At 35.0% G+C, this 19222-nt stretch overlaps 3 protein-coding genes across 3 annotated transcripts; 2 read left to right on the top strand and 1 right to left on the bottom strand.

Annotated features, from left to right (window-relative positions):
- Positions 1-2480: 2480 nt before the first annotated feature.
- LOC114425357 (ankyrin-3-like) lies at positions 2481-4424 on the top strand. The gene is made up of 2 exons (XM_028392251.1): positions 2481-2724; positions 3615-4424. The coding sequence occupies exons 1-2, from the start codon at positions 2588-2590 to the stop codon at positions 4225-4227; spliced, it is 750 nt and encodes a 249-aa protein (XP_028248052.1). The 5' UTR covers positions 2481-2587; the 3' UTR covers positions 4228-4424.
- Positions 4425-4969: 545 nt separating this feature from the next.
- Positions 4970-12319, bottom strand: LOC114424950 (protein NPG1-like). Its single transcript, XM_028391643.1, has 6 exons — positions 12073-12319; positions 11463-11633; positions 9290-9542; positions 7909-9119; positions 6600-6747; positions 4970-5997 (listed from the first exon to the last, which is right to left on the bottom strand). The coding sequence occupies exons 2-6, from the start codon at positions 11613-11615 to the stop codon at positions 5678-5680; spliced, it is 2085 nt and encodes a 694-aa protein (XP_028247444.1). The 5' UTR covers positions 11616-11633; positions 12073-12319; the 3' UTR covers positions 4970-5677.
- Positions 12320-14805: 2486 nt separating this feature from the next.
- LOC114424949 (ATP-dependent Clp protease proteolytic subunit 4, chloroplastic-like) lies at positions 14806-18810 on the top strand. Its single transcript, XM_028391642.1, has 2 exons — positions 14806-15305; positions 18073-18810. The coding sequence occupies exons 1-2, from the start codon at positions 14869-14871 to the stop codon at positions 18554-18556; spliced, it is 921 nt and encodes a 306-aa protein (XP_028247443.1). The 5' UTR covers positions 14806-14868; the 3' UTR covers positions 18557-18810.
- The last annotated feature ends 412 nt before the right edge of the window (positions 18811-19222 follow it).

Genomic DNA, 19222 nt, shown 5'->3' with positions numbered 1-19222 from the left:
AAAGTGAAATGAGTTGATATAGATGATCGCGCTTTGTTCACGCAAGGCTAATGAATCATCGTAATAAAATAGATCAATTTCACTCTTCATCATTCAAATTAAAAATCACAATAAGATGGCCGTCCCATATTTAAGTAATAAAATATGAAAAAGGCTTTGCAAATAAAAGGGTCGGAGGACATCACGCGACAATATCAAATTCCAATATATTTCTGTGAATCGAAGCATTAGTTTACAAAAAATTCACATTTGATAAGTGTTTACTTTGGATTATGTTTCAGATTCCGAAAGAGGTTTATAGGATGTTTCACACGTACGATGAATGATGTGTCGGACACGGGATATCTGTCACAGCAACTCCAAGCCAAGGGAAAGTAACAAACTCATTCACGTGAGGATAAACTTTTTTTTTTTGCACAGACGTGAGGATAAACTTGACTAACCACAAACTAGCATTACTGTTTGAAATCACGAATTGAAACACCAACAAAATACTCTGCCAAACCAATTATCATATTATTGCATATCGTTACTTAAAGTCATGGTGATTGGCCTTCAGGCAACCTGTGGCCATAGCTATTCATCCTAGCTTTGAACGGGCAATCCTCCCAATCACACATGGTTATAGAAATGATAGATTGAAATTAAGTCATTGTAACAAGTCCCAAAAAACACTTGAGAAATCACTAAGATTAGGTAAGTGGTGAAAAAACTTGGATAATTTGTATGAGATCATAGTAGAAAGAAAAACAATTTTTTAAGAATACAAATCATTAATTAATAAACACAATAGGGGTTATCATCGTAGTATCTGCTTTATAATGAAAATTAATTAACTTATATAAGATGTTCAATTATTTTACTTTTTATCTTATTTTTCTATGTGTTGATTGAGAAGTTTAATTTAAACAGGACCTATATATTACGCTCAACTTCTTAATTAATTTCTAAGTATACTCCGTAGAATCTGCTTTTGTGCTACCTTGGTGTTTGCAAGAATTAGGACCTTTCAAGCTAAACTACATATATCCATTATGATAAAATCGCCCTTGTGATCATATTCATCCACTCCCTTTCTCTCCCAAACCCCCCGGAAACTTCATTTTCCAATCACTTTCAGAGTGTCATTATTCAACTTAAGGAAAATCATATACATCCATCACCCCATCTAGTTATTGTAGCTATAATTGTGCACAACTGCATAAGTAAATCATTGAATCTATTCTTAACTCGAACAAGGATAAGTTCAACACTTAAAAGGAGATCTACATATAAATAAAAAAGTTCATTATCGTTTTTTGATTCAGAATGAATAATTAAATTGAACTAAATATTATTTTTGTCCTGGGACTGGCTAAGGTCACGGAGGGGTTCATTAATCTATCCTCTGCCATGTTGGTATGCAAATCCGCTAGCCTGTTTAACTGTGTCTGCATATATAATAAGTTCAGTAGCTTTTTCTGTTGAAGCTGGGTCTGCATAATCGTACGAGGAATTTATCAGACGTATGAGACAGTTTGTAAGCTGGTCACTCATGGAACAATTAATTGCTTGATACACGAAATTGACAGCGGGTACGTTGGTTGTGTGGAAATGGATTACGAAACGAATGTTCATGGAAGTATGCTGATGGTATTGATAAGCAATAACTATTTTTTGCTATTAATAAAGGACTTTTTAATAAGTGTCTTTTCTTTTAAGGTTATTGTTTAAGAAATTAAAGGAAGCAAAATCGTATGAGAATTAAAAAATATTATTAGTGGTTGGTTATAATTAAGGATCACTTTCTTTCAAAATGTCATTGAACACACTAAATTAATTTAATTCATTGATTATTATTTGAAATTATAGTATAAAAAATATATGTTAAATTCATAAATCTTGTGATTCTACTAATTTGAGGAGAATTGACATGATATTATTTCACAACAAAATTAACCTCTTGATGTTATTGAATAACTTTTCATTCCTAATGCGTGCAATTGATACTTTCTCCGTACCATATTTAAAAAAACCATGAACTTCTATTTGTTGTAGACACTCTACTTCATTATATTATGTTAGGCGTAATTATTGAGTCCTAACATATCATTTATTTATAGTTCTTACAAATTTATCTAAGCATTTTAATGCAGTGGAATCATGCTCTTATTATTATTATTATTATTTTATGATTGTGTTCTACTCATTCTTCATACATGATATTTCCTTACTCGACTTAAGTGAAAAATGACGAAATTTGAGGATTAGACATGGACTCGATTAGTGTTTCAAAAACATTACCAATTAATACCTAAGAGAAGTAATGTTGCTTAATAAATGAATTAATCAACCCAGTTAAAGTTGCTATAATCAACATTAAATTCATAAAATATTTACAAATCTTCAATAAAACAGTATTCAATTAGTTAAACTATTTTTTTAAAAAAAATCAAAAGCTTCATATTTATTATTATTAAATAAAAAAAGAAGAAGAAGAGGAAAATAAGGGAGAAAAGAGAGTTGAGCAGAAGAGTGTTCTGTTGTGCATTGGCATCACAACTCACTAGGGTTTGGTTTGTGGACTGTGGTAGCGAAGAAGAAGCAGATGGGTAATCCACGGAAACCAAGTACTGCCGACGAGCTTCACATGGCGGCAAGGTCCGGTGATCTCATCGCCGTTAACTCAATTTTGGCTTCAAATCCTTTGGCCGTTAATTCCAGAGATAAGCATTCCAGAACACCGTATCCTCCTCATTTTCTCTATTAATTAATTCAATTTTTTTTATGTGAACTCAACGCAATAGAAACCCTAATTATAAGATTATTTCAATTTGTCGGTCTTGTTGTTCTTGATACAGTACTCTTATTCGATGGGAAATAGTTGTTACTCCATCTAATTTTCTCAAAACAGTAGCTGGAATTGAAAATTACGTTTTGCAGGTTATTATAATGATATGATTCATTGCAGCATCTGTTTCATTCGTTCCTTTTTTCTACGCATTGCATATTTTACCCATCTTGTTTGAACCATCCATTTTATGAAATCACTGCATCATAATCACCCCTGTTAGATAAGGCTTACATGTTCCTGAGAACAGAGATTTTCATGTATGGAAAGGGTGATGTTACTTGTTTAATCTGAACCCGTGTTGGTGCCATCATACATCTATCCCTATCCCTATGGGCGGTTGAATGTTTCTTTTGATTGTATTCTAGGCTGAATTGGAACAAAAATTTATGTGGGTGAAGTAGTAACTAGGGGTATGTTTGATTTACTTCTCACTTTTTGGCTTAACAAATCATATTCTAAAACAATTTCATGCTATTCAACAATTAACTTCTCATACAACATCGATTAAGTTTTGAAAATTGATTTCAAAACAGTTAGGATATGTTTTTTTTCATCCTCTTCTATTTTATGGTCATAACTCAAAGGTATAGGTCATTTGGAGTGGTGTTATATGCGGTTAGACATGAGCTTGGTGTGGGTGTCTGTTTTCTTTAAATTGTTTTGAAGACTAAAAACAGTTTTTGAAAATAGAAAACAAATATGCACCATAGGTTTTTCTTGGGAATTCTTTCTAGCATTGCTTTGCCTCCTGGTTTCCTTGACTAGCAAATTTGGACCATAGTCTACATTTAGCAGCGTTTTCTGGGCAAGCAGAGGTAGTCACTTATCTCTCCAAGCACAAGGCTGATGTTGGTGCTTCTGCAATGGATGACATGGCTGCAATACACTTTGCTTCACAGAAGGGGCATTTGGAAGTTGTTCGCGCGCTACTTTCAGCTGGGGCCTCTCTCAAAGCCGCCACCCGCAAAGGCATGACTTCATTACACTATGCTGTTCAAGGTTCCCATATGGAACTCGTCAAGTACTTGGCCAAGAAAGGGGCAAGCCTTGGTGCCAAGACAAAGGCAGGAAAGACCCCTCTAGATCTTGCTACCAATGGAGAAATCCGCTCCTTTTTGGAGGACTTTGAGAAGTCGACAAAGAATGGAGAATTGGGAAACAAAGACAAAGATAAAGCTGAAGAATCTGATCTAAAGACATCCACATTGGGATCTGAAGGTGATTTGAGTTCTGAACCTGCTGCAGCTGCTGTTGATGAAGACGACAATGAAAGAGAGAAGAGGAAGGGTAACGAAGTTGATGCAACAGAAGAGTCATCGCAACCAAAAAAGGCTAGAGTTAACTTAAGCCATCTCCAAAGTTCAGACGATACCCAAGAAGAAGAAAGCCTGTAGTTTTTTTTTTTGGCAGAAAACCTGTAGTTTTTATGTTGCAGATGATACCCATAGTAGAACTAAAATATTGTTATTGTAACATAGTATGTTATAGTATCTGATTTGGTATCCCTTTGTTGGGTTAGTTGGCTGGACTATCGGTTGACTGTTAAATAACAACTGATTCTAGATTAATACAATTTTATCTTGACAATTTCTCTTGTTGAGTTTGCACATGCCGCTTTGCCTTTTAGCAGATAATTTGGGGGTCACTTAGTTAATAGAAGTTAGCCCCTTTTTTGTTAAAGTTCAACACACCAGTAATCGCAATGTGCAGCTAAACATGATGCAACACGCCTTTTCACGCGCAGGTAGAAACTCATTCTCCGACGTACAATACAGGTAGTATATCAATTTTTTTAATAAAAGAAAAAAATAAAATCCAAGTGTGTTATAGGTTTCATGTTGCATAACTGATTGAGTCTAGAGTTAATTTTAGATAAATACAGCCACTAAAATTGATTTTGAAATAATTTTTAATAGTTTTTATGTTAAATAAAAAAATTTATACCGAGTTTTACTCTTAGATATACAAACATTCAAACATAAATCACATAATTTCAAAATCAATTTTAAAATATCAAATTTTATTCAAAGTCAATTTTATCAAAGATCATTCAAACATGCACTAGGTTATCAGCACGAATCCAATGCTTATCTTTAAGCTGCAAACACAGACAGTAGCTTTGCATTAAGAGGGTAATAAACAAAGTCATCTCTGCCCATCATAAAAATGGGTATAAATGTCCATTTTGAAGAGGGAAAATATTTAAGGCTTAATACAAATACATATGTAACAACTTGGGCTTGTTTGGATACAAGCCGAAAGTTCTTTTGAAAGCTTCTTTACTAAAAATATAGTTTTTTTTTTCAATACAGAAGCTTTCAAAAGCATTTCTAGCTCTGTATCCTACAAGCTCAAAAACATCAAAGTTAAAATTTTTTTTACAGAAATGTACATCACAAGTGGCTGCAGTAGAATTCAAGTGACTCCTAACATTTTCCTTTTTATGCCCTGTAGATCTAGCCAACAAACTAAAGCACGTAAAAGTAGAAAACTGAATCTCTACTCTCTTTACAATGATACTGCTCGAAAGACATTAACAAGGCCGAGCAGCAGTTGAACAAGGTTAATAATCTCTGCCAGTCCAAGTTCTTTACAATTCATCCATCCCTCAACCAGTTTAACATCAATCCCTTTCTTATCTTATTTACTATATAATGTTTTTAATCCTTTTTCTTTGATCCTAGTCTGTGATGACAAGAATTTAAAATTTAAAAAAAAAAGGAATACAGTTCCTAAGCTCTTTCTATGTGTCCCATTGAACTCAGAAGATGTATCAACAGAAAAACAAGATGAGATAAATCTCACTGATGGCTGCAGAGTTAACTGTTTAGGAATTGAATCCTGTCAAGGTAAAGAGCTAAAACTTTCGATGGGATCAGATTCTTCGAGCATGGAAGCTGCTTGGAAGCAGTCGGCAGCATCACTTATTCGGCCCTCATGTTTGTGAAGCAATCCCAAGTTATACCAAGCCTTGCGGTTTGTGGGTTCTATTCGGAGTGCATCAGACAGTAAGCTTCTTGCAATAGCCAAATGCTTTGTACCCAATTTTTGAAACAAAGCACCCATCAAGATCTTGCATGGAACATAGTTTGGTTCGAGTAGTATAGCATTAATAGTAGCACAAAGAGCTTCTTCATTTTGCCCACGTCCTTCAAACAAAACACCTGGCATAGCACACAGGAAAATATAAAATGTTTATATTAGAGTAGGTCCACTCAAATATTTCTATACAAGCAGATAATTCTTAGCTCATTGCTTCATTCCTGTTTGTGATGGTTTTATGCTCTACCTCATGGACTTCATGGATGTGACTTTACAATCTTAAAACTTTTATGACGGCATGTGGATCCAGCCTTAGGCCTATAAACAGGCATAAGCTGATAGGATTTTGGATTCAATTGAACCCAAAAAGTCACAGGGAAAACATGTTCATTTGCATACACCAAAATCTCCCCTAAACTTCTCTCAATGAACGCACCAATTGATAGGATTCAACTCCTATCTAACAAAAAGGAAGATTATACAAAAATAAGAAAAGGAAGACAGAATACATAAGAGCATATGCTCCCAGATCCATTAAAGCCTTATTGGGCCCAATTTGGATCCATAATCCTATCATAGGCACAGCAACAATAGGACAGGAGTTTTGCAGGCAAGGGACTCAATCCTCGGTCCTGCCTCCGCCTCAATTAGATCAAAAAGGGTGGGGTTAAGTTCAACAGGCTTAAATAGAAAACTTCAAACAAACAAAAGGATTTGGTCTTGCCTTCAGTGTGCATCAATGCTGCAGAGTATTCCTTCAACTCCCTGGCCTTTTGCAAACAGATTTCAGCATCCTTCCAATGAGAAAGACTAGCATATAAATTTGCCAGACCATGCCAAATATCAAATTCATTTACTTTATCATACTCAACCTGGAAAGAGTTGAGAAAATGGAGGTAAGATTGATTTTGCAATCAGCAATTTATAATTGAAGTCCCATGCATCAACCAAAAAAAAAGAGGAAGCACTAAAATTCAGTGTACAAAATGACAATGAAAAGGAAATATCAGAACATCATAAAAGAAATATATAAAAAACAACTTTCTTTCTTATACATTTCTTGACTAATCTTTGAAGTACTCATTTTTAAAGAATTTAAGATAAAGCTTCCCAGACAACAGCCATCTCCATAAAAACAACTTACAGGTTGTCTCACAGTTCTTATTAATTGGTATTAGATCTTTTCACCATGTTCCTTAGCTGCAAACAAGCAACAAGGGTGGTGAGATGTGATGTGCCGATGTTGTTATGTTCACTCAACACTATTTAAAGGACTAATGCACAGCTAGCCTGCATGGGTGCCAAAGCTGTTGTGCGTAGTGAGATGTAGGATCCAATTACAAGGTACAAGACTCGAGGCCCACATTGGAAGTATGAGATTATGTTGTGGGGGTTCATAAGGCCTTGGAATTTCTATTCAGAACAGTAGCTTTTGTAGCATTGTTCTCTCAAGATTCTTGTTGAGATCCTACATCAACTGTAAATATGGTCAAAGTAGGCAATCCTTACCTCATGAGCTAATTTTTAGGATTGAGTTATGCTCAGGCCAAATTCAAGATAGTATCAGCGCTTATCATAGATACAATATTTTGGCCACCCTCAACTGGCTAAAAATCTACCTGGCCCCACAATTTTCCCAGTGCAACATACTTGGCCCTGCAGCTTTCCCAATGCAATATTTTTTAAAAAATCAGTCCTACCTGGCCTGCAGTGCAATTAAAAAAAATCAGACCGGCAATCTCCATGTTACCAATGATCAATCCTGGGCATGAGGGGGAGGGGGGGGTGTTGAGATCCCACATCAACTATACATCCTCATGAGTTAGCAGCTTTTGGAGTTGAATTAGGTCTAAGACAAATTCAAGAGTTCTTATCCGAAACCCACTTCCCCCATTACATATATTCAGCTACTATTAGGACATGACTTAGGTAATTTAATAACAAAAAACCATTATAACATACAATTGACATGCGTGGCTATTATATTAAACAAAGGAATCCTGAAAGAAGATAAGTAGATGGCAGAATCTTACCTTTGAACTAATTTGGAGAGACCCAAAGGATTTCTTCTGGGCTTGAACCAATGCAAGAAGGTACTGATAAGTTTCAATAGCATCCATGGGTCGTGATTGGGAGATCTTCAACTTTGCTTTCAGCCTAAGCAGTGGCCCCTGCTCCCATCTTGAAGTTTGATCTAAAGCAGCATCTGTCACCACTTCAGCTTCTGAAAATCTTTGTTGTGCAGACAAAATTAGAGCAAGCAATCTCCAAGCTTTCGATACAGAACCACCTGTTTTGTTAAAGAAATGCCTCGCGGAACGCAAAGCAGCAGGCAAATTTCGGTGCTCTGCATACTGAACAGCCAATTCAAAAATCAGATCAGAATTGTTTGGCTCCAATCTAATTGCCGCCACCAATGACTCCAGAGCTTTGGACTGAAGGCGAGACCTCTCAAAGTCAGAGGAAGCGACCTTAGCTTGCTTTCCCAAACAAAGTCCCAACATCCGAAGAGCAACACCTTTTAAATGCTCATTTGGGCCGTGAGCATTACTGATTGCCCTCTGTGCATGGTTCACTCCCTCAGCAGCAAGATAGGGATCCTCACTGCAGATCCTGGCTGCTAACAACAATGATGTAAGGTCATTTGGTCGTTCATGTTTGTGCAAAGACTTCCTTAGCAGATTCAAAGCACTGTCATTTTGTCCAGCTCCACTATAACATAAAGCTAAAGTATTCCAACAATCAATTCGATGGTATACTCCAGGATTCAATTCTTCAAGTTGCTTTGCTAAAACAGTAGTTCCACTACATATAGAAAGTGCAAAAGTCAGGTGTTCCATGACTGAAGGATCCCATTTCATCTTGCCAAGGCAAAAATTTTTCAAAAAATTCATCAATAGCAGAATAGCCTCTTCAAGATTATTTTTAGGCACATATGATCCATCAATCTGAACTGCTAAACTAGGTGGACTTGTCTCCACCCCACTGTATAGCAAAAAAATAACAAATGACTTCTGAATTCTTGCACAGCAATCATTATCAAGGTTCCATTGACTAAGAAGGGCTCGCCTATAAGCAGAGATTGCCTCATCGTAGCAACCAGCTTGTTTCCAAAGCTCTGGAAGGAGCTCAACTGCATGGCTGACTATTTCTTGCAATCTATTATCCACTTGAATATCAGGAACACCTAGATAAAATATCTTCTCAACGGCATCAAGAATACGTTTACAATCATTAGCAGCCTCTGCACAATCCATTAAACAAGCATTTCAATATATTCATTCTGATAAAGAAATATAATATATAATATTAAAAATGTAGGAGGAATCATTCTCATTTAGAAGGAAAAGAAATATTAAGAATGTAAAGGCAAGGTTGAGAACAACTTTCAACAATCAATACTATATTCAATACCAGTAAATTTCCCCAGTTTTTGCAGAGACTTCGATTTTAAGTAGATGGCTTCAAGCACCAAACTAGCAGCATGCTGAGAGACTGAGGAGGGTGATTCAGTGCGAGTGCGACCTTTCTTGACTGGTGTTTTTTCAGAAAAGGAAGGTTGCAATCTCTGTATGGCAGCTTGGAGATCAATCCCATCAAACACACGAAGAGCACCTTCTACATTACCTCTCTGATACTCCAACTTTCCAAGAAGAGCTCTTGCTTCCTGTTAAAGTTTTAAAAAGTAACAATTGGGAAAAACTCAAACATCTGATTAATTTATCCCAATAAATATGCTGCTCCAATCCAGTGCCAAGAATCAAGGCATGCAAGATCTTCATATACAAACATTTAAGGGATCATTTGCATCAAATTTACACATTGTACAAATTGAGATCCAGTTCTTGTATTGCCATATTTATCTAGCTTCAAATCTAATTATGTTATGTTCATGTGTATAAATTGCAATCCATAATATGTTTGATGCTCATAAAAGAGTAATCAGAGTACTGATCACATCACAAAAGAAAATTCCATGCTCTCACATATAAAAAATATTATTCTGTGGAAAGGAGTGATCCAAAGGTTTGACTCAAGAAATTTATCCCCTAGTTGTTGAAAGTGTTGAGAATAACTGTTACCTAGCTAAGGCAGGCATTACAAATTTTTCTTGTTAAAATTTGATTCTTTTTGTCTGCATTTCTCACCCTATGTCAACTCTGTAACATCCAACAACAGATTTGTAGTAATTAACCAAAAACTTTTGGTTGTTCAAAATGTAATCATAGATCACAGAGTCCAAACATAGCCAAAAAGGGGGCAATTTTGACAATTCAAAGAAAGAGTTTATAGATGGCAGGCATTAACATATTTTCAGTAGAAGGTTAGGAGTTGGGACCAGAAACTTCTAAAACCCAGACAAAATTAAGGTAAAGGAAATAATGGTAGATGCCAAAGACCTTTTAATTTGATCTTAGGATTAAAGAGATCCAATTATATCCTAAAAACCAGGAAAACACTTATGCCCCCCAAATTTCAACCATTTCATTATTAACTTAATGACCTTGCACCTAGGCATGGCAAGTGTACCCATCCCCGCGGGGACCAACCCGGACCCGGACCCGTCCCAACTTTGACAGGAAAAAACTGAGTTGATCGGGGTCAGGTTTTTTCCAATTGAGAAAGTCGGATTCGAGGATGGGATCGGGTATGTTGGTCCCTGCCCCCACCCCACTGCAATTCTGATATAATAAATATATTAAATTACTATTATAACCTTACAAATTTAATGGATTAATGCTTGTTTTATGCATGAAATTATTGGTTTCCTTATAATTGTGTGCAATTTTTACTTAATTTCATGTTGAGCTCAAAAAATAAATGAGAGCAAGTAATTTTTACTTAATCTGTTGTTAAGCACTTGGAATTTCAACATTGGTAAACAAGGTGTCATGACCACTATTTCTTTAAGCTATCCAAAAATAAATGAGATCAAACAATTTTTACTTGAAATTTCAATTTAGCATGCTGTAATAGATTGAGTCTAACTACAAAAACAAATTGTCATGTTTTCTCCATTTTTTATGAGTCAAAAAAACAAGATAGGATCGGAGGCGGGGTAGGGCGGGGAAACCCGATCCCCAAGCGAAGGCGGGATGAGTCTAATTTTTGGATCCCGACGGGAATTGGGGGCGGGAAGGACTTGGGGAGTCGGGTGGAGAGACTAAACCCGACCCCGCCTCGCCCCATTGTCATGCCTACTTGCGCCCCCAAGTCTCGATAGGTTCCTCCAAAACAGAAATATATAGCAAGACAACATAATGAAGTCAAAATAATTAGCAAGCATGATGAGCAATGATTACATGCCAAATTCCAAAAAATAAAAAATGAAAAATGTTTCAGAGACAAATATTGCAATCATTTGACACCAAGGGGGAGTTTGAGATCAGCTTCCTTCAATAAATCTAAGTGACAATGTGGTCCTTGGTTTTTGCTTCTCACTATTTGCAATATGAAATGCACAATCCAGAAACAGCTGCCACCAAATGTCATAAAAGGGAAAAAGAAGGGAATGTTTGCACTTTGCAACACAAAAATGGAAGGCACAAACTAGTTATTAACTATGTGGGAGAATTAACAAACTGACCTCAAAATTGAGCGACAACCCTTCTCGCAATGCATCTTCTGCCTCTTGAATATTTCCTTCATCAAGCTTGGCCTCAACTTCTGATGTAACCATGCGGCTTCCATTCGCATGGAACTCTCTATATGACATGCTCCCATCCTCACTGGACTCCATCAATCATCTCCCTCCAACCTGCACACACACACACCCCATAACCACCCTTTCCACATATGTTCCAATTTTTTTTTGTAACCCTTTCATGCTTCGATGCCATTGCACACTCGTAATTCACATTTCAGAAAAGGCTAAACAAAAACTCATACACACATGTTCAAAATCTTCAGAATCACAAAGAAAAACACAGTTCCCCATTTCACACGGCATTGCTCAAAACTGATCCTAGCAATGCCTTATGGCTTATAGGATTCAACTCCCTGCAAAACTCGTTTTTGGTGAAATGGGGTTCCATGATAACAGAAAAATCATCAAACTTTGGAAGCAAAATTGAAAATTCTAACGAGAAATTCAATGGGTAGGGAGAAAATTGCAGATCCAGGGAAGAAGACGGGAAATGGAACAACGAAGGGTAAAAAAAGAAGAAGAAAAGAAACGGTTGTGTTGTGTGACTGACCAAAGCAACGTGGCGTTGGAGCAAAGGTGAGAGATGCAACAGTGACCTCAAAGAAGATCTAAGGGACCCTTCAATTTTATCAGCATTTGATTTGGATCAAAGTTTTGCATTGCATTCGAGTTACCCTATGTTTGTGTTTGTGTTTGTTTTGTCTCGTTTGAGGAAAAAAACAACAAATAGAAAGAAACAGAACAGTGGTGGGTGGTGTGAGGTCAACCGCTGTTACAGCTGGTGGTGAGAGAAGAGAATGACCAAAATTGAATTCAATGCCAAGAAAAGTAACAATTAAATATTACTATGACTTTTTAAAATTTGGCGAAAATGTGAAGTGATCTATTTTATTCTTTTTTTTTATTTTGATCATTTATTTTTTATAAAATTTATTTTTGACCTTTATTTTTATAAATTAACTTAAGATAATTCTCTCATCCATCTAAAATTAACACCGTTAATGAAATAAAGATATTAATTATTATCTATCAAGTAAGTTTTCTATCCATCATCTTCCTTAGTTTCTTCTTCCTTCTTCTTCTTCTTCTCTCATCTTTTGTCAAAATATAATAATCAAACACTCCTAACTCTAGTCCAAAATCCAAATCTGAAACTTCCACCCATACACCTCCCCATTCCATCATTTCCCACTAATGTCCACTCCCAATATCAATTCTGACCCAACCATCATGTTCCCTCCTTCGAGGCCTTCTTCTTTGCCACCAACAATGCCAACCTCGATCCCATAACCTTCTATCGAGGCCTTCTTCTCCATTGATTTTTTGTTGCATTACCTTTGTTTTTGGATCTATTTTGTAATTTCTTCAAAAGAATCTATTAGATATAATTTTTTGATTTAGTTTTAAATTTGTTCAATATTTTTAATTTTTAATTTTTTTAGTTTCTATGATTTTATTGTTCAAGGAAAACTATTGAATTTGATTGTTGTTGATGTTTAAATGTGGGAAGAGTGATGGTTATTTCGAGGTGTGATGGGGATTGAAGAGGAGAAGTGAAAAGAGAGGAGGAGTAAATATGAAAAAGAAAGAAAAAAAAATAAGGAAATTTGATTTTTGAATCTATGGACCTCTCATTACTTTCATTGGTGGCTCTTTGCCACTAATGTATGCATAGAAGAAGAAAAAAGGAAAAACAAGAGCAAGAGAAGGAGAAAGTTGAAGAAGGAAAAAAAAACTCTTATATTTTAATTTTGTGGGTTTTTAACCGTCAATATTTTTATTTTATTAATAGTGTTAACTTTGAATGAATGTAAAAATAATTTTAAATTAATTTTAAAAAATAAATAATCAAAAATAAATTTTTTAAAAGATAAAAATATAAGATAATAGACTAAATATATCATTTTACCTTGAATTTTTAAAAAGCAAGTATAATTTCTACACATGCTTGTAATTTTTACCACCATAGATAATGCAAAGATTCTTACCATGTTAATTAATTTAAGATCTAAATTAGTTTGTTTATCACCTCTGAAAACTAGTACAAAATTCGATAATTTTGTCCTTAACACTTTAAGATCGGGTAGCTGTAAGAAAAAAAAAAAGATCGGTTGAAATTTTGTACCTATGTTTAAATTAAACAAGCCGAATACCTGTAAATTTATACTAACCAACAATCATAAACACCATTATAAAATAACATAAAAAAGAGAAAAGATATAAAAAAAAAATTAGAATTGCATAAACATTAGAAGACAGTGGAAGAAGAGAAATCAATGTGAAGGAACAATGGGAAAAGAAAAGTTAAGATTAAACAGATGATGAAAGATAGGAGGGCACGATGTGTACCAGAGTAAGGACAAATGGAAGGTGAAAAGGTAGAAAATGTGAAATTGTCATATCTCACACGCCTATATATAAATATTGTTTAAATTACCAATTACATATTCATATTATGACATAAAAATAAATATTGCCTGATTCTTTGTGACACGATTATTATATTTTAAAAAAGGAAATTGCAATATATAGTTGATAATTGATTTAAATTTATACACTAATATTTAATTTAAAAACACATCAGATACAATTTTTTAAAAAAGACAAAAAATTTACTATGTTTTTTATGACTATAATTTTAATATATATGATAATTTAATTCTAAATATAATTTTTAAAATATCTTTTATAAAAATCAATAATCATATTATATCATATGTAAAAGAATACTTTATATATTATGTGCATTTTAATCAAAGAATTTAATTTAAATATATTATCATTCAATCATAAATTATTATATATAATAAGATTATTAATATGTATAAATAATTATTTTAAAATCATACTTAAAAAATATAATTAGTTCACTTTATTAAAAATAATTATACTAACCATTTGATATTAATCAAGGGTGGTCATGAGTTTGGACAAACTCTTGAGTCATCTGAACTTAACCAATAGAAGAAGGAAAAAAACAAATTTGTTTTAACTTGAAGGCTTGAGATTGGAAGTTTGAACCCTGCAAGAACTGAACTCAACAAAACTAATATATATACACTCTTTTTGTTTTTGCTATGCTCATATATACACTCTATATTTCAATTTTAGTTAGAATTCAATATCTTCTATTATATTTGTCACAGTTTTTAAAAACAAATATGTTCATTTTCTTCACCTTCCTTAATTTATTTTCCATATAAAAGTAATTATTTTTCTATCAGAAAATACCCTACTCATAAAAAAACAAAAAAGAGAGAAGAAAATCCATGTTATCTACAATAATAAACCAAGTGAAGTCGTGCAAGTTCCTTCTTCACTTTCACGACACTCTCACTCACACACCATGGATTTGCTCTCAATCTCTCCCTCTCACCCTTTACCTTCTTCCATTCGAACCCTTTCCTCAAACCCTAAGCCACCCATTTCCTCCTCCTTCTTCTTCATCCCCAAACCCCATTCACGCTTCTCCAAAACCCCACCAAGGTGCGTCTTCACGCCGGCCTCGCCAATCCCCTCCAAAAACACAAACTTTGGGTCCCAGTTTCGGAACCCTACGAGCCTCACCTTCGAGCTCTCCTCGCCCCAGACTCCCTCGACGGCGGCGAGAGGCGCGGAGGGCGACGTGATGGGGCTGTTGCTGAGAGAGAGGATTGTGTTCCTCGGGAGCAGCATCGATGACTTTGTGGCCGATGCTATCATGAGCCAGTTGCTGCTGTTGGATGCCCAAGACCCCACTAAGGATATCAGGCTCTTCATTAATTCCACTGGTGGCTCTCTCAGGTTAGATATGAGGTTTTTGATATGTTGTTTGGGTTCCTTTTTTTAGAATGGTATAGCAAATGCATGTATATGATAAAAAGGGGGTGAATTGGGCATAGAAGAGTAAAGGGTAGGAGCAAAAACACCTTTTTTCTTGAATTGAAAATTTGAGGAAAATAAGATATAAGGAATTAGGGATAGATGGGAAGTCTAACCAATGAGGGTTTTCGTTGTTGTGTTGTTTGAGTTCCTTTTTAGAATGGTATAGCAAATGCGTTGGTAAAGTGAGTAGATTGGGAACAGAGGTTAAAGGGTAGGAGTAAAAAGACCTTTTTTTTCATGGCTTCTTAAAATTGAAATTTTGAGAAAAATAAGTGCATAGGTTATTAGGGATAGATGATAACTCTTACCAACAAAACTTTGGTCTAGCGGAAGGGGCTAATCTCCAATAACGTGACGAACTAAGGTTTGAATCCCCACATGGGAGAGGTGCATGTTTAGTGCCCAATAGTGTCTAGAACATGATTTTCTTTGAAGGGGAGGATTCTTGTGAGAACAAAGAATTTCTTTTTTAATTACTGTTTATAGTGGTTATGTGGCCTTTACTGTTAGCCAAACGTTTAATTGGTGATACTGCTACATGAAGCTTGCTTTGAATGAAGTGACATAAAACATGGACAATTTTTTTGTGTTTTGGTATATGTAAACCCTTCACTGGGTTGTTGACAGTGCAAGTCCTTTTGCTTTTCTGCCAGCAGACAGCAGTTTATATTATTCAGTATTTGTAAAATTGAATGGTCTTCAAATGTTGATGACATTATTTGTCTAGTTGGGGCATTGCAAAGTTTATTTCTGGTTTCTGCTGCTGAAGTGTTTTGCTTACTTGTAACTTTTGCCTCTTGAGTTTGCCGTTTTAGGAGGATATTGTTCCCTGACTAAGAACTTTTAGGGTTCCTTTGGCTTTTGCTCTTGTTTTGAATTGATAGGTTCACTAATAACTGCAAAAATGTCATCTTGTTTTCAATTGATATGTTCACACAATTATGAAATACAGTCTATTAAGGTGTACCGGGCTTATTAATGAGTTATATTTTTATATGCTTTTTTTTTGGTACACACAGATTTAGAGAGTGGTTCTAGCGAATAGTGGAAATGCCAATCTTATGTGAGAGATGCGAGAAGAGAATCTTGATTGTTAGATTTGTACACATGATTGAGTTCAAGATTAAAACATTAAGTCATGGCTTACAACCATTTTAAAATGTTTCATGACTTGATGTTCTGGTCTTGTCTGCTATGACAAAACTAATAATTTAGTTTCTTTTCATTTCTCACGTAAGATTGACCTTCACATACATGTATATCTATTTGTCTATGATATGTTGTGTTCTTGATTTCTAGTGGCTAGTATTTTAGATTTTGCCATCCTACCATTGGCCTTTTCTGGGTTCATGTCATTACCATTTCTATGCATCTTAACTTCAACTTAAATTAAACCAATCAAGAAAAACCAGTAAAAGGAATATAAAACCACTTCAATTTTAGAGATCTGAATCTGACTTTGTCATATTTGAGGTACACTGCAAAGAACTCTATTCCATATGGAGAACGTGACAAAGTTTGGGTTGTGTGGACAATTGATCAGGTTTCAACTATAAGTTTGGTCTTCGATTGGCAAATTAGTCTTGCACTCTGAAGGGTATCTATAGACAATCCTAAATGATTGGCTGATACATTATTAGCCCTTCTTTTTCGTAATCTTTATTTCATTTGCATTATTTTCATTGATCTAACTTTTCTACTTTTACAAGTTGATGTGCTTAGGGGCTTTAAGCCATTAAGTGGTCATTTTCAAAATTTCAGGGGAAAAATAGACACCCCCTTCCATTATGTCCCATTTTCATATTACCTCATTGTGGTTTGGTGAAAGGTGCAGTTTTTCCCTCCTGTGGTGGTATATTTATTGCACCATGCCACCATGCTTTATCCTGTTGATGTTGTAATGGAATTAGCATGTGATCAAACCCCAGCAGCGTGCAAACAACATGCCACTTGAAATCTTCAAATCTCTGATCTCTAAAAAACTTCAGTTTTTGGAGATTAGGATGTAGCGACTTGGATTTTTTGCTGCAAATGCTTTGGGCAAGTGGCTGTGTGCTTTTGCTTTGTTTGCTATTATTTATTATGTGGTGCCTATTGTCAGAGAGGAATTCTAGAATTTTCAAGGACAGCTACTTGTATTGGCATCTGTTATTATCAGATAAAGTGGTTTCTTAATCTCCTCATGGTTCCCTGTATAATGATTACTTCAAAGGAGTGACTTTGGTGTATATGCAAAGAGAATGGAGATTGGGGACCTCCACTTTGGTGAAGAATTTTCTCTTCATATGCTTTTATACACTTCTCTTCTCCACTCTGGTAATGAGAACTAAGGCCATATCAGAAGGCCTGTTATTTCTGTAATTTCAATTTTCAACAAGAGCTCTTTGCTCTTATTGTTTTTCCGACTCTTTTGTGCTGGGTTAGTAATGCTGATTAAACCAAGATGTTCCCTTTCATGTTGGGTTGACAAATTGGTCCCTTGTTCTGTTAGGAAGCTAAGAGAATAAATTGGAAGTCTGTATAGAATATAGATTTGCTTGGAGTTATGCGTCTGATGGCTTCCTTTTGTTAAGTTGTTGATTAGCAATATTTTCTGCATGGTGTGCCTTTTATTGTCAGATTTTGTTCTGTTTGATGCCTTACATCCTTTTTCACTGCTAATTTACTTTGCATGTTTTTAATTTAGTGCTACAATGGCTATCTATGATGCCGTACAGCTTGTGAGGGCCGATGTTTCCACAGTTGCACTCGGCATTGCAGCATCAACAGCTTCTGTTATCCTTGGTGGTGGCACCAAAGGCAAGCGCTTTGCTATGCCAAATACACGAATTATGATTCATCAACCTCTAGGAGGTGCTAGTGGACAAGCTATAGATGTAGAAATTCAGGCTAAAGAAGTTATGCACAACAAGAATAATATCACAAGAATTATATCAAGTTTCACTGGACGCTCATTTGAACAAGTGCAAAAAGATATTGATAGGGATAAATATATGTCTCCAATTGAAGCAGTGGAATACGGAATTATTGATGGTGTAATCGATAGAGATAGCATTATTCCTCTCATGCCAGTGCCAGAAAGGGTGAAATCAACCCTAAACTATGAAGAAATAAGTAAAGATCCCAGGAAATTCCTAACCCCAGATATTCCTGATGATGAGATATACTAGCTTTAAATGGTTGATAGGGTTATAATTAACCTTGAATTTAATGTTACGGTGATAACAGAACATTTTGGGTAAAGCTTGAGGATGCTGTAACAAACCCTGAAAGATTTAAGATTGTCTTATATTTTTGTCTTGCAATTTTAATTTTATTTCGTGTGGGTGAGTGAAAAATTATGGTTCAGCTATTGAGAATTTTGTTGGTTATCATTATCTCGGTTGTTTCTTCATTAAAGCACTTACTAGCATCTTTGTTTTTCCTTAATCTTCTTACGGCAGTGATTTCAGTCCTTTTGAATCTTCTTACTACATTTTTCCATTAATCTCTTACTTATTTTGTATGGTCGATATTAGATGCTTTTTATGTTATTAAGCCATTAAATGTAAAGTAGATTTCAAGAGGGATATAATATTACTTTTTTTCAACTGCCTTTTGTAAATTGGATCAACTCAACCTAAACTAAAGGAATTCATGAAATGTAAGATAATATTTCTATTGGCCATTTCTTTCTTTTCCAAATAGGGTTTTTGCTATATCCATTTTCCCTTTCTCTGCTAAATACACTTCCTTTTATTTTATGATCACATATACCCTTTACATTATATAAAATTATTATTTTGGAAAGTATTTCTTGGAATGTTAATAAAAACATTCAAAAAATTCAAGTAGAA

The sequence above is a fragment of the Glycine soja genome, chromosome 9 (genome assembly GCF_004193775.1).
Source record: "Glycine soja cultivar W05 chromosome 9, ASM419377v2, whole genome shotgun sequence".
Taxonomy (NCBI): Eukaryota; Viridiplantae; Streptophyta; class Magnoliopsida; order Fabales; family Fabaceae; genus Glycine; species Glycine soja.
This window is presented reverse-complemented; position numbering and strand designations above follow the sequence as displayed.

Bases quoted from the DNA above. Each gene is read 5' to 3' on its own strand.
- LOC114424950 (XM_028391643.1), bottom strand. From the start codon at position 11,615: ATGGAGTCCAGTGAGGATGGGAGCATGTCATATAGAGAGTTCCATGCG. The intron at 9,543-11,462 runs GTCAGTTTGTTA...AAACTTTAACAG, and splicing joins GGTTGTCGCTCAATTTTGAG to GAAGCAAGAGCTCTTCTTGG. The intron at 6,748-7,908 runs GTAAGATTCTGC...AACTCTTTCCAG, and splicing joins CTCTCCAAATTAGTTCAAAG to GTTGAGTATGATAAAGTAAA.
- LOC114425357 (XM_028392251.1), top strand. From the start codon at position 2,588: ATGGGTAATCCACGGAAACCAAGTACTGCCGACGAGCTTCACATGGCG. The intron at 2,725-3,614 runs GTATCCTCCTCA...TTTGGACCATAG, and splicing joins GATAAGCATTCCAGAACACC to TCTACATTTAGCAGCGTTTT.
- LOC114424949 (XM_028391642.1), top strand. From the start codon at position 14,869: ATGGATTTGCTCTCAATCTCTCCCTCTCACCCTTTACCTTCTTCCATT. The intron at 15,306-18,072 runs GTTAGATATGAG...TTTTTAATTTAG, and splicing joins TCCACTGGTGGCTCTCTCAG to TGCTACAATGGCTATCTATG.